This window comes from Juglans regia, chromosome 1, assembly GCF_001411555.2.
Source record: "Juglans regia cultivar Chandler chromosome 1, Walnut 2.0, whole genome shotgun sequence".
NCBI lineage: Eukaryota > Viridiplantae > Streptophyta > Magnoliopsida > Fagales > Juglandaceae > Juglans > Juglans regia.
In genome coordinates, this window is record NC_049901.1 from 43978106 (window position 1) to 43993549 (window position 15444).

At 35.9% G+C, this 15444-nt stretch overlaps 3 protein-coding genes across 3 annotated transcripts; 2 read left to right on the top strand and 1 right to left on the bottom strand.

Annotated features, from left to right (window-relative positions):
- On the top strand, positions 1–1747 carry LOC109012751 (probable indole-3-pyruvate monooxygenase YUCCA5). The gene is made up of 3 exons (XM_018994539.2): positions 1–675; positions 778–1149; positions 1500–1747. The coding sequence occupies exons 1-3, from the start codon at positions 1–3 to the stop codon at positions 1722–1724; spliced, it is 1272 nt and encodes a 423-aa protein (XP_018850084.1). The 3' UTR covers positions 1725–1747.
- Positions 1748–7006: 5259 nt separating this feature from the next.
- On the top strand, positions 7007–12222 carry LOC109012665 (monothiol glutaredoxin-S10-like). The gene is made up of 5 exons (XM_018994419.2): positions 7007–7438; positions 7555–7628; positions 9224–9298; positions 10208–10234; positions 10979–12222. Exons 1-5 carry the CDS (start codon positions 7158–7160, stop codon positions 11065–11067), a joined length of 546 nt encoding a protein of 181 aa, XP_018849964.1. The 5' UTR covers positions 7007–7157; the 3' UTR covers positions 11068–12222.
- On the bottom strand, positions 12105–14468 carry LOC109012666 (photosystem I reaction center subunit IV, chloroplastic-like). The gene is made up of 3 exons (XM_018994420.2): positions 14040–14468; positions 12550–12615; positions 12105–12437 (listed from the first exon to the last, which is right to left on the bottom strand). The coding sequence occupies exons 1-3, from the start codon at positions 14442–14444 to the stop codon at positions 12336–12338; spliced, it is 573 nt and encodes a 190-aa protein (XP_018849965.2). The 5' UTR covers positions 14445–14468; the 3' UTR covers positions 12105–12335.
- Positions 14469–15444: the final 976 nt, after the last annotated feature.

The window sequence follows — 15444 nt, forward strand, 5'->3', positions numbered from 1 at the left end:
ATGGAGAACTTGTTTCGTCTTGCCGATCACGAAAGTTTCTTCTCTCGCCGGTGCATTTGGGTTAACGGTCCGGCTATAATCGGGGCCGGTCCATCTGGGCTAGCCACAGCTGCTTGTCTTAGAGAACAAGGAGTGCCTTTTGTAGTCCTTGAAAGAGCCGAGTGCATAGCATCGTTGTGGCAAAAGCGCACCTACGACAGGCTAAAGCTTCACATTCCAAAGCAATTTTGCCAACTCCCTAAGCTTCCTTTTCCTGAAGACTTCCCTGAATACCCCACAAAGAAACAGTTCATTGACTATCTTGAATCCTATGCCAAGCACTTCGAGATCAACCCACAATTCAACGAGTGCGTTCAGTCCGCCAGGTACGATGAGACTAGCGGATTGTGGCGCGTCAAGACCGTTTCAACAAGCGCTGCTTCGACGCGCACTGAAGTTGAGTACATTTGCCGGTGGCTTGTGGTGGCCACAGGCGAAAATGCCGAGTGCGTGATGCCTGATATTGAAGGACTAGCGGAGTTCGGTGGCGATGTTACGCACGTTGGTGAGTACAAGTCCGGCGAGAAGTTCAAGGGAAAGAAAGTACTAGTTGTGGGGTGTGGCAATTCAGGCATGGAAGTTTCCCTTGATCTTTGCAACCACAATGCCTCTCCATCTTTGGTTTGCCGTAGCTCGGTAAGTAATCCATATAGTAAAACAAGAAAAAATTTCTCTTTCCATAAAATTGTGCAAATGGGTTTGGAGTCTTAAGGGTTTTGTTCTGTTTTGGCTATGCAGGTCCATGTCTTGCCAAGAGAAGTTCTTGGAAAATCTACATTTGAATTGGCGGTTTTGATGATGAAATGGCTACCCCTTTGGCTGGTTGACAAGCTGCTGTTGATTTTGGCCTGGTTGGTGCTAGGAAACATTGAAAAGTACGGGCTAAAAAGGCCGGCAGTTGGTCCAATGGAGTACAAGAACACTATGGGGAAGACCCCTGTCCTGGACATTGGCGCGTTGGAGAAAGTCAGATCACGTGACATTAAGGTTGTTCCTGGAATCAAGAGGTTTTTACCAGGCCAAGTCGAGCTCGTCAATGGCGAAAAGCTTGATATAGATTCAGTTGTTCTGGCTACTGGATACCGCAGCAACGTACCTTCCTGGCTTCAGGTGAGAAAATGTTCTGTTTCCTCGGTTTCTCTTCATTTTCCGGGGGTGTTTTCGAAAAGACAGTTTGGCAGTTGGTTTTTTAACAAGCTAGTTTGGCAGTTGGGCAAACTAACTTTTTTCTTTTAACAAAGGGGGAAAAATGACAAATATGCTCAGAGAAAAATGTCAGCCTCTGAACTGATGGTCAGGCATTTATGGCCGTTTTGAACTTGTCCCATTATCTATCAAATTTTTTTTTTCACAAACGTTTTGGAAGCTTCTTCTTTGATTGTTTTTGTTTTTAGCACTTTGTGATTGATATTTGGTTTGTTTAAAGGCTCTAATCTTGCTTTGGTTCATGTTGTATACAGGAAGGTGAGTTTTTCTCCAAGAATGGTTTTCCAAAGGCACCATTTCCAAATGGGTGGAAAGGAAAATCTGGGCTCTATGCAGTTGGGTTCGCAAGGAGAGGGCTGTCTGGTGCATCCTCAGATGCCATGAGAATAGCACAAGACATTGGCCAGGTCTGGAAAATGGAAACAAAGCAAAAGAAGAGAACCACGGCATGCCATAGACGATGCATTTCCCAGTTCTAAGATGCAACAAATATATTTTCCAAGTCAACCATCCATCTGTTCAGTGAGATTCTTGTAGTGTAAAAAAGTACTGACATTGTATAAACACACAGAAAGAAACAGACAGTACAAAGTCAGAGCCCTCTCCCAAGGCCCAAGTTTTCCATAAGTTTGGGCATTTTGTAGACCAAGGATGATGAGGCTTTTTCTTCTTGTTTTGGAGTCTTATACAGCTCTCTTTTTTTGTACCGTATCCAATGGTGAAGTTAAACTTTCAAAGAATTCCCTCTCCACTCAATGCTCTCTCCCTCTGTTATTTAAGTTTTCTTTGTGGTTCTGTATCTAATTATTATGAATTCAGCTCAAGAAAGCCTTAAATCCCCACTAGTTGATCCCTATACCAAATCCTTCTATGGACATTATTGTTAATTTTTCCCTTCTGTTTCAATATCAATAATGAAGTTGAAACCACTAATCATGTTGACTAAATAACTTTTCCGGCTGTCTCATATGTGGAAGAAACTAGGTCTTGAAATGAGGTTTATCATGCTCATTCGTGACCTACTGTAATTGGGCTCTTGAATATCATCAGAGCCACCTAACATTATTTCTCCCCATACCTATCAGAGCTTTATCAAGGAAAGGCCCACAGATTCAATGTTTCAGATTGGCAACTTGCCCAATAGCATCTTTCGTCAGATGAGTAGGTCCCATCACAATCGAACCTAGCTCCACAACAACCACCACCAGATCTCTCTCTCTCTCTCTCTCTCTCTCTCGGAGGATATTCCAAGATGTCTCCACATCACTATTCCCTTTAAAATTATTATCCTGAGGTTGACCAACTCACTGGCATAATTTAGGTTTTACAAAGTCTCTGTTGCCATGCACATGGATATATCATAGAGCCACAAAGAATGAAAATGTTGCAGTTAATCTTCTCTATAAAGCACAATTGAAAACTTGCATACAGCTGAGAAGAACTTGAATTAATGGTAATGCTCATGTTACTGAAGATTTTATTCATATTTGATTAGTTAAAAGAACTTCTAGCTCTTCCCACATTTGTAGACCTAAGTTCAGCTCATTTTATTGGTTTAGTTTAAGGTTGCTCAATATAATGCATGTTAACAAGATATAAATATGATAAAAGATATTTGTAGTTTCAGGGCGAGTAGTTCTTGTGTCTTTTTTTTGAAAGAAATAGATAAATCTAGAGTCTGCATTAAGTAAATCTGGAACCTACATGAAAAAATAATTTTTTTTAATAACAGATTTTACTTTTGTTCAAAATGACTGTACAGAACTTGCACAAATTAAAACTATATCTAGCATTACTCTTTTACAACAATTTAAATATCTAACACTTATAAAGGTGATGCTTGATAACCTTAATTTTGATCAGATTTGATAACCTTAATTTTCATCAAATCAATCATTTTTAAGTGTTCGAAAAGATGCTGACTACCATCACACGACCTATGATCTTATTATCATTATCATTGTAATTTGTAGTATGGGCTTCGTTAACACTACCACGACCACCTTTATCATTATTTTCACGAGCCTATAACCCGCGCAATGCGCAGATTGTTGTGTATGTTGTATATGAGGGAGAGAAATTTAAAGAGATACTAGGTTTTATCGTGGAGAAATCCGAAACGATTTATAGGATGATTTATTTGACGAAATAATATAAAAGTTGAAATAGTATCTTTGAGTGGAGACTTAAATTGGTTTATTTCTTTATAAGTAAGAAAATAAATAAAACTTAAAAATTACAACAGTTCATAATGAAACATTACTTTTAAAAGGATTACCGTTTCATAAACATAACACTTCAAGTTTAATGGGTATAATGCCTACTTTTATGAGTAGAATGCCACATCGGAGTCAAATGATTCTGCTTAAAATACAAAACAATATAAATATTAAATTAGTACTTTTGGGTGGAGTCTTGAATTGATTTATATTTTTATATGTAAGAAAAGAATAGAAACTTAAAAATTACAATGATTTGTAATGAAACATTACTTTTAAAAAGTTTACAGCTTCATAAGTATAACATTTCAAATTTAATAAGTAGAATGCATATTTTTATGGGTAGAATGCCATGTCAAAATTATATAACTCTGCTTTTATATATATTAATAGATGACTGCCTACATTTTGTTATTCTTATCACCACTACTATTTTATCCTTAATATTGCCATTATCACCACCTTCCTCTTACATTATCTACCTATGCAAATGTGCTATCATTGTGAACGTATTTGTTAACAAAAATATGTAGTTTTGTCTCTGCTCCACCACTTTCATCAAGACCAATGCTTGATTTGGATAGTAAAATTTTTTTTTATCTCATCTCATCTCAATATCTAAACACTATAAATATAAACACTTTTCATTTTTAAATTTTTAATTTTTTCATCTAATTATTACATAATAATTATAACTTTCTCAAGCTTCCAAACAAAATATAAAAATAGTTCAATTTTTTCAAATTTAAAAAAAAAATAATATTATAACTTTCTAATATTTTTATTCAACATTTTCTTTCTAATATTTCAAAATCCCATAAAACATCTCAAATCAAACAATTTTACTAGATCATTTCATCTTCATCTCATTATCCAAAGCAGACCTAAAAGTCCAAGAGTTTATAATTATCACCACCATTGCTACATTAATTCCTCTTTCACATAGACTAGTTTCACCCATCATCGGGGATTACCACCATAACCTATATAGTCGTTACGGGTAGGCAGCAGGGGCCTGCCCCATGCTCCCCCGCCCCCGTCTACCCCATCCCACATGAAGGACCCCTAGCGGAGCCGGGGGGCAGGCTGACCTCAGCGTGGCCCCACCCCACACCTCGTTCACACCTTCCCCCGCAGGTGGCGGGGAGGGGCACGAACAAAGATAATAGATACAAGAATATTGGACTGAGGGAGAAGAAAAAAGAGATGGAGGTACTTTTAAATCATGCCCTTTTATGGCAACTATTGTTACTGTAAATAAATTATCCATACCAAACTTTTATAGCGGCGAAATAGTGTTGCCGTAAAAGATCCAAAATTGTTGTAGTAAGTTTTATCATAATTTGCAGTTACACTATGGGAAAGAAAGCGACCTAAAGAGTTTTTGCATCAAAAGTTTACCTGCCGAAAAAAAAAAAGGTAGATTTTCTTGTAGTAGTCTCGTAGATTTTATCATTTATGGATGAATATATCTTAAGTTAAAAGCTTTTAAGGTATTTGATATTGTTGGATATAAAATGAATTAGGGTTCGACCCATTCATTAGAAGCTCATTGCCAAGAATAAAAGAAAGAGATAAGATAAGGAAAACATAAAGTAAAAAATAATTGACTGGCATACAAAAAGTGAAAGTAACATAAAGCAAATAGGACTAGTTAATTACTCCAAAGAATGAATAAGAATTCTATAAAAAGAAGAGATCTCTGCAGATGTGAGAGTTTGGAATCTATATTCTTTTGGGATTTTCTCTCCCTCTCTCTCTCTCCATATTATTTATGTGAGAGCTATTTAGTCTCTTTTCAACCTTATTTTTTTTCATTGTATTGAGAGCTACGTAAGACCATAAGATACTGTAAAATTAGCAAATATAATAGATTTTCCGTACGTATGTTTTTATGCCGAAACACATACATTTTTATCTCTTTTTATTTATTTTTATATATTTTGTTTATTATTTAATTCATAGATGGACATTTGAACACCAAATCAACACCAAATACAATCACGCGTAGGGGTAGCAATATGTGACACGACCCGTTAACCCAATATGAACATGACACGATAATAGTGGGTTTGAATTTAGTCTTAACATGTTCGGGCCAATATGGGTTGAGCCATTAAGACACGATTGTTTAACAGGTTGATAACGGATCAACCCGTTATAACCCGTTAAGAAAGTTAAAATTATAATTATACTCTTATACTTACAAGTAAAATTGTCGGGTTTTTAATTTCGATATGTTTATTGTTTGGATTATAATTTTAGACTTATAGTTAGTTTTATATTTTTTTTTATAGATATTGTGATTTTAATATTTATATAAAATTATGCTAAACTTAATTAGGTCAAATGAGTTAATTTCGGGTCTATTCAATCTATTTATATAAACAGGTTGAAACAAGTCGAGTCATGTTAACCTATTTTTTAGTATTTACTAATGGGTCAAAACGGGTCGTGTCATATCAAACCGTTATATTAATGGGTCGTGTTAGGGTTTGAGATTTTGACACGATAAGTTTAACGAATCGTGTTCAGGATGACCCATATAGTATAATATACATATTTTGACATGATCCGTTAATATAATTTGGCACCTCTAATCACGAGCCACTCGACTGTATTGCCAAGCTCTAGCCCACAGGAAAGTTGTATCAACAGATATATTAGCCAGCAGGATAATAATTGGAGGAACAAATGGAGTAAGATCCTCTCTATAAGATATTTCTTTTATGTGTTTCATTTATTTAGAGAACATGAATGCGATAAATATGATATCAATTATGAATATTTAAATTTGAAGCCATATCATAATCATTATTGGATTTCAAAGATTTTATAAATAATTGGACCGAATATTTAATATTGATTTTGTATAAACAACCGAATTACGTGAAGAATGAACACAAATAAAGCTTATTAAAACACTAATGCTTATGTAATTAGTCATTGAAATAGGAGAAAATATAAATATCAGCCTACTGTTTATTGAAGCCGGCGCACACTTAGTGGATTGAGTGAAAAAAAAAAAATCTGTGTGATATGTTGCGGCTTCCGACTGATGCGCAGCACAGCCCTTGAAATAGATTTTAACCATTGCTATTTGCTACCTTTCACACACGTTATATTTAAAAAAATTATACGTCACTCTTACGTACTCTTTGCACACTCTATTAATATGATTGATTGTGTCATTTTTTTAATATAAAATAATTATTTTGACCAATCACATCGTGAAATGCACAAGAGTAATGTTATATCACAGTCTCATCATATTTTGATTATACTAAATGGTATGTGGTACATTTATCATCATTAGATGATAAAGAAGTATATAATAAATAATTATTTTATAGTGATAAATATATCACATCATACTTAATAAGATAAAAATAAGACGATAGTTTAGTATATAAAATTTTCTTTCGATATCATATAACTTTCAGGATTTGAACCGAACCGGAAACAACAAGGATGTTTTCGAGATCTTCTTTGACAATGAATGGACCAATAAGAAAGTACAGATTACGTTTTGGTTCTGCATCCCTCCCGTGAATTCAGAAACCAAAAGCCCAAACAAGAAGTGAGACCACAAAACTCTTTATTTCAGAAAGAAAACCCCAAACAGAGAGCTCCAACTCCAAGTTAGCTGTACTAGAAACGAACACACAGCCAAAAAAAAAAAAAAAAAACACTATGGCAGTCGCATCTAATCTCACCAATTTCACCTCTCTCGTTCTGAATTCTCCGCGCACTTTCTCTCCCATCAGCAAGCCCTCCGTTTGCTCTATTCCTTTCAACAATACTCGTGGCCTCAGGACCAACTCAATCTCGAGTTTTGCCACCAATGGCTCAAGAACGCACAGACCCTTTTCGGTTCAGGCCATGGCTTCTTCGTTCGGGTCTCGGCTCGAAGATAGCGTGAAGAAGACAGTGACTGAAAACCCAGTTGTTGTTTACTCCAAAACTTGGTGCTCGTGGGTCCAAATCCTTAATTTCTAGTCGTTTTTGTGTTGGTGCTAAATTTCGTGTTGTGTTGTTGGTTTTGGTGTTTGGAGATTTGAAATGGATATTGTTGGAATTTCTGTTGAAGGTACTCTTCTGAGGTGAAGTCGTTGTTCAAAAGGCTTGGTGTGCAGCCATTTGTCATTGAATTGGACGAACTAGGTGACTCTTATTTCTCTTCAAAATGTATATTTTATGTATCTTTGTGCATGTGTGTAATTGTGAATGGATATGCTTATTCAGCAGAGTAAGCATCTAGGATGCAGTAAAATTCGTATTGCCTGTACTATATCAAATAGTGTACAATATTCTCTTGCAAAATATAAAGAAGCTTGCGATGGGGCATCTAGGATAGAGGTGTTTTCCCACAACATGGATTTGAAGGCATTAAGGTGGTTTTTGTCTGTCGCAAGAGTGCTAGTTGTCATTCCTGGGTTACATTCCCAGCATGGTGCTTTTGGTCAAGCTAGCTTTCCAATCAAAAGGCTTTCTACGTTGCGGTGCATAGTGGGATTGGGTCATTTGTTATTGTAGATTCACTAGTATATACTGCCTTATTTCATTTTTTTTTTTCCATTTGATAAATAGCATTTCATTAACAGTACCAAAGGAAAAAGACGACGCCCTTATTGGACAGAGGAAATAAACAGAAGGTCCAGAAGAAAGGGAGGGGGAAAGAAGAATAAGAACAAGTTGAGAAAAATTAGCAAGCTAATAACTCTTCACCCACCCATTTTCCTTCCCTAGCAAGCTAACAACAAAGAACTTGAAAATTTGAAACATGGACAGTTTGTGCGGAGTCCCTTTTCAAAATAGTTTGTTTGTATATGTGGAATAATATGTGCTAATCATCATAAAATGTATTTAAGAATCATAAGTTTCTCTTTTTTTTTTTAGATGATGTACCGTAAACATTTAGGGTGTGTCTAAGTGTGTTTGTGGCATTTTGCATTAAACAAATAAAATCCTTCTCCCTCATACGGTGTATGTGTCAAGAGAGCATTTTACAAGTCTGATTGTCTTATTCTTAACTTCATCTTTGGTACCGGGACCTCCTTATTCAAATAGTTTCAACTATCTGGAGTTCAAAGAAGACATTGAGAAGCTGCAGCCTATGTTTTGTGCGGTCGAGTTCGATTAGATAATAGTTACACTAGCGGGTAGATCTGGAACATGATTTCTATTGACTCATATTTCAACAATAGAGAACCAAGAACCTGATTCTCATCAGAAAATATTTGGATCTCTAAGAGGACATGAGAAAGGAACAATAATTCTCCTTTCCCTCATTCTTTCAAAAACTTAAATTGCTGGCATGCCTTCTAAATGAAGGGCAATAAATTACTTTACCTTTGAGTCTTTATGTGTGTGGGTACGTACATCGGGAAGATTCTCTCTTGCTATGATCATATGATGTTTCTCCTGTAATGGGGTATTTCCATCCAAAACCATTGGGATATTCTTTCTTTTTGCAATATTCTCTGGAATAATTGGCTGCATGTCAATTGATGCCAAGAATCTGGATGTTGGTTTGTCATCACCGACTGCTCTGTTATATTATTTAAATCCCCCTCTTTGATAAAATTAAATTCTAGCATTTTTTTTTCCAATTTAATTAAGAGGTATTTGCCACCAAGTTGAAAATTACTGGAAAAGTGGAGCTTGGTTTCCATTTCTTATTTGTAGTGCTTGTCTTTTAGTTCAATTACATTCATGTACATTCTTCTTTTTTTGTTTTTTCTCTTTTTCCCCTCCAGGTCCCCAAGGGCCACAAGTGCAGAAGGTTCTTGAGAGGCTTACTGGGCAACATACTGTTCCAAATGTTTTCATTGGTGAGTTGTACTTGTCCAATGCTTGACATTAACCCTAATACATCTAGAATATGAGGGATCCAGTCTTTCTTTTATGGTATCTCTTCAACAAACCATCATGGTGCTTATTTATTATTCATCTTTTTCAGATGCATAAAGTATAGATTTCTATATGCACACAAAAGAGAGGGATTTCCCATAGTAAAGTTTGGAAATTGGTAAAAAAGCATATGTTGTGCATGTAGTGTCACAGATCCATGTATACATATCCTTCGTAACTCACTCATACTGTTTTCTCTTATTTTCCCCCCCCCAAAAAAAAAACTTGCTGGTACCATCATGCAACATTAATTGAGAGATAATGCTAGAAAAGAATTTTATTAACAATGCGAATGTAACGCCTCAATGGAGGAGGCCTAAGCCACATGGCTTATATTCTAAAAGGACTAGTCAACGATACAATTGGAGTCCCATTGGAACATTATAAAGAGCAAAAACCTTTCATTCCCAAGCAATGTGAGATTTCATACACCACCTACCTTATCCTCTTATCATATGGGGTATCAGAATTTGGAAAGTCTTATTTATATCTGGTTCAGGTTTCTTTTAAACTATCAATTAGCCCTTTGGTAATCACTTATAAAAAAAAAATAAAAAATTAGCCCTTTGGTAATCACAAAAGGATCAGAGTCAATAATTGAAGAAACTGAACTCAAAGCATTAATCTCCAATTACATAAAGTGAGAAAATTTTGTTTTCTGTCAACTTTGTGACAACCAGTCTTCTCTGGGCTTGATTCTGGGTTTTTTTTTTTTGATAAGTTGATTCTGGGTTTTGTATTCTACAATGCCTTTTGCTGACTGACTCAGATTAATTTTTAGCTATTTGGGTATTTATTTATGCTCAAATTTCGTTTTTCTCCATGCTCAGGAGGCAAGCATATTGGCGGATGTACAGGTATGATATTCTTATTGTCTGGCCCAAGTACTTGTGACAATAAACTGTGTGATGGTTATTGTACTGAGTATTACGCTGCAAGATGGTTAGAAAGATTTGTCGGAGTGGAACTTGTCTGTGAGATAGTGTGAATTGGTTGAATGGAGGAAGATTTATTGAGTGTATTTGTGATTTACCAAGAGGTACCAATTGCACCCCATTGTAAAGACATAATGGTTCAATTAGTCGTGTCATGCTGCAGAGACCCATCTCTCTGTGGAGGCACAATACTCTTTAGACTCAAGCTGTTCTAACCTACCTGCCATGGGAAGATTCCACCCATGATGTGGGATCTTGGTCCTCTGCCTCACATATTATGGTATGGCCACCAATACAAGCCAACATTTGCATCATCTTTTAACCATTGATCTATGCAGTGAGTGATGTCTGCCCTTTTGATTCTTTGAAGGCGGAAGTCCGGGGTTCAATCCTGCCCTAACTTGGGAGGGTGGGTGGTTGGAACCTACACTTTGGAGTGAACCGAGTATGGTGATTAAAGTGGGGATAAAGAGGCAAATATGTCCTTCACACGCCCTCACCACCAAATTTATCCTTATCCTGTCCAACCTTCTTCAGAAAACTGTGTGATCCAAATCTATCACAGACATTAGTAATTCACGAGCTGGTTTATTAATGACAGCATACAGTTCTTCTCCCCCCACCCTTTTTCGTCAAATTCTTATTATTTCTTCCATTCTGATGCAGATACAGTGAAGTTGTACCGGCAAGGAGAGCTTGAACCTTTGCTGTCAGAAGCCAAAGCCAAAGCCAAAGCCAAAAGTACAGAAAGCTAGCCCTTGGAAATGTTATCTAAAAGAATTTGACCCCAACGCCAACCTTGGACTTCTTTAGGAAGAATGTCACTTTTATTGCTCTACAAATATCATACATTATATGACTGAGGTTAGGTTTGGATAATGAGTTGAGATGAGATGGGTTGAGATGAAAGTTGAATAAAATATTATTAGAATATTATTTTTTAATATTATTATTGTTTTAGAATTTGAAAAAGTTGAATTGTTTATTGTATTTTACATGAAAATTTGTGAAAGTTATAATGTTGAGATGAGATAAGATGAGATGGGTATTCACATGAAGTCCTCAAGCTAAGGCAGTTGATGGGATTGGAAACGCAGAAGATTGGATGTGGTTGAAACAGTGAATTTTTGTTTCTTTGGTTGCTGTGGAATGAATTTCTTATTTGGTTTTCGAGTACACGTGTTCTCTTGGGAATCAAAATGATTTTGCAATTTTCTTCCTCAGAAATTGAATGAGGAAATAACTGTCCAGTCAGAGGCAAATAGGCAATCTCTTTTTATTTTCTGTTTACAGAACCTGTCTGGAAGTGAGAAACAAGTTACAATGTGATATAATTATTCAACATGTTATGAATTCCCTATCCCTACCATCTATCACGGTAGACGCATATAAACTTAGTTAGGGTGTAAAAGACTGGTCTGAAAACCGTGCTTCCCTTGCTTATGTTAAAAAGTAAGGGCGAGTCACCGTTAAACTTTGGCATCTGATCCCTTTTAGCTGGAAAAATGGGGTCAACACTTGACACGGATATTCTTCCATAACACTGACATTGGTTTTGCAGGCCATGATATTATTCGTTGAATGTAAAGCTGGAGACCAAATTGCAAACCAAGATGATGATGTATTTATGATCAGGAAGGCTGTCTTGAATTGCTGGGGACTTGTCTGCAAGTTTTTGATCCATGCCTGCAAGCGACTGAGCGAGGGAAGCTATGATCAGCTTCCACCACTTTGACAAAGGAAGGTCATTGTTTATTCAGGGTTGCCAACTAATGAGAACTCATGGGAAAGATGCAAAAAGACTTTGCCGCCATTATTATTGTAAGAATAATATTGTGTTCGTTATGAACAATATCGAACAAAATCGATCTGGATATACGCAGCAGCAACCATAAAATTATAAGGAAGAACATAGAAGAAATCAAAGAGAGTATGATACACATTCCTGGCACAAACAAGCTAAATCTAGAGGGTCGAACAGAGGGAGAATTAAAATTACAATGATAATACAAACATGACTCATTTAAACTTCTACAATTTCATCCAATGCATAGTTATTTGTAGATACATTTGCATAGTTAACTTTGTTGAAGCGAACCACCACTGGGTAGCGAGTCTTTGGATCCTGTCAAATGGATTTCCAGAGAAAATCAAACACTCAAGCTTAACCAATAACCAAAAGAAATAAATTTATGACATTTGGGTTTTTTTGCGAGGAAGAGTGGGAGAGCACAGACCTGGTCAACAGCTACCACAGATCCAATGCCATTGAACCAGTAAGACTCTTTCCTCAGAATCTTAACCTGAGAAATCAAAGTAATATATATATTCATTCCCTTTCTTTTGCCAGAATACACATGCTCAAGATGTTAGGAAGATGATTAATTAAGAGTGTTTAACATAGAACTGAAAACCTGCGAAATGGAAGCGAATAGCTTTCAATCATTGGCCAATTCTACAAGTCCCTGAGATTCTTATTCACCAATTTACTAATTTGCTTTGTAGTATCAAATAAAATCACAGTATTATGAGATGTGGGAGCTCAAGCTAGTCTATAATACTTCCAGTGTTCTTACATACAGGAAAATAAAAGGTTACTAAAATACCCTTCTCTGTGGTTATTAATAGCATTAGTATTGGATTCATCATTTTCATCTTCAAAATTTGATGAAAAGTACATATTTTTCATAAATCTAAAACATCTCTATCCATAACCTCACATTGGATTAGCTATTGGATTCATCAAAATAATAATAATATTTTTAATTTTTTTTTTTTCATATTTTACAATTATACTAACTATATGTTAATTAATAATTTAATTTGATACTTAAATATATTGTGACTCAAAATTGAAAAATAATAATTTAAGTAAATAAAATAATGGTTATAGAGTGTGAATAGTGAGTCTTCGAATTTGAAGATGAAGGGAACTATACTGTAGCTAAAAACTTAACAGTTGAGCATATGGTGAATCTAATGCCAGAATTTTAAAACTAAAATCATCAAATTTTGAAGATTGGAATGAGTCCAATCCTAGTGCTCTAAATTATCCAGTTTCATCAATGGTATCAACCCATTTTCCTTGGGGCTCTTGTTTCTCATGCGTAAAGGGGAAAGTATCCTTAAGAATATTTATCCTTGTCAAGAATTCAAATGCTTGTATAATTTGCTCATAAATTTGTTTTCTTTTCAATGGATAGAATTTAGAAATAAGGATTCTACTCATTAGTTACTATTTATTTTCACATCCCACACCTACAAATGAGGAATTCTCATGAGTTGGTCCCCACGAATATCACATCTACACACCTCACACCTCAGAACTAGTTATATACTAAAGTTTTCGGGGTTCAAAACTGGCATAGAGTCATACATTCATCTGGGTTAAGGGTTTATAATCAGGGAAGGGCTGAACTTTTAGTGCAGCCCAGTTTCTGGAGCAAGAAGAGTAATATACTCGTCAAAATTCTAGGCTTTTGTGCCAGTTTCGTTTCTCAATAGTTAATTATTATCGAATTCAATAGGATCAAAGCTTCACGTAAAGAAGTTCATAAGCATGTATTATAATGAACCTTCATCTTCTGCAATTATAAATACTTCATCAGTGTAGATAGCATTTCAGTTTTCATAAATCGAGTTAGGCAATAAGGTTATCTGGGGTATCAATAAGTTGATACTCAATTTGATTGACATGAATCACAAAATCTGTAAACTGGGAACAGACCTTGGCACCTCTTTTGGGTCCAATTGGTGGTGGTTTAGCCTTTGGAGCTTCACCTTCAACTGGTGCTGTGGCTGGTGGAGCTGCTCCTTCCTCAGCCGCCCTAACAACTAGCCTTGAACTGTTGTTCTTCAAAGGGAAGAATAACATGTTACTCCTGGCAGATGAACTTGCGCTGCTTGAAACATTAGGTGTTAGCACAAACCCAGAAGCAGCTGATGCCATGTTGCAGCTTGCCATGTCGTGCCCCCTCTCTTTCTCTTCAAAATGAATAAGCTTAAGATAATTGCTGACAAAGATTGAGAGGCTTTGAATGAACTGGAATTCTATGTTTTTGGGAGAAACATCTGATCCTTGCAAGTTAAATAAATCGTTTCCTCCACTAGGGTTGTGCCACCTATGCACCATATCCCCATTCTTTGGATAATGTGATTACGTGTCATCTTTTGATAACTCGGTGTATGGCTTATTGGACTGTATAGTAATTGTGAAGTAGGACCCACTGGTTTTTAGGAAAGTAAAATAAAATTCAGGGCACGAGTTTCATTCAGATACATCATAGAAAAAGCACAATTAGTCAAAAAAAGTTCAAAATTTGTGACATCTGGATTGGATGCAAGGAAAATGCTACTTTGATATTTAAATTTGACATTTTATTTTGACTACTTCTTTATTTTAAATTTTTTTTTTATTTAGTGATTAAGGAAGTAACTATTAGTGTAGTGATATTTTTTTTTTAAAAAATATTTTAAAATAATAAAAAAATATGAATAAAACAATTGAAAAAAAATAAAACGATAAATTTAACCTAACGGTCGCTTGGAGTGATGCGGCAAAGTTGCACCGGCTCTTGCATGTAAACGTTCAGAATTTCATCTCAATTGTAATGTGTTTTTATTTATTTTGTTTAATTTGTCATTCTTAAATTCGACTTTATTGCAAAAACTCTCTAATTTTGAGTTAGCAATACTAACACTATCAAATGCAATGCACTGGATGTGTGTTTTTTCTAAGACTGTTCATCCGGGTCAGATTTTTTTCCGACCTAGGATCTACCCGGTCCAAAAATCGGATTACTTTACATGGACCTATCCAATCCAGCTATAGTTATGATATCCAGGTATCAGATTTAAAACCTGGTACCCAGTTTCTATTAAAAAAATTTGTATCCCTGAACAACACCCCCTCATCGTTTGGCTCTCTCTCACATTCAAATCCTAGCTCCCGCCGCTCAGTCTTCCTCTTATTCCCTACCCCTGACTGATCCTTCTATTCAAACCCCCACCAATCAATATGGCTCTCTCTCTCTCTCTATGTTGCATTGAAACCTTAGCCTTCACAGCTCAGCTTTCCTCTTCTTTTTTGTCTCCTTTGACCCTTCTATTCTTCTTCATCTCCTTCTCTCCAT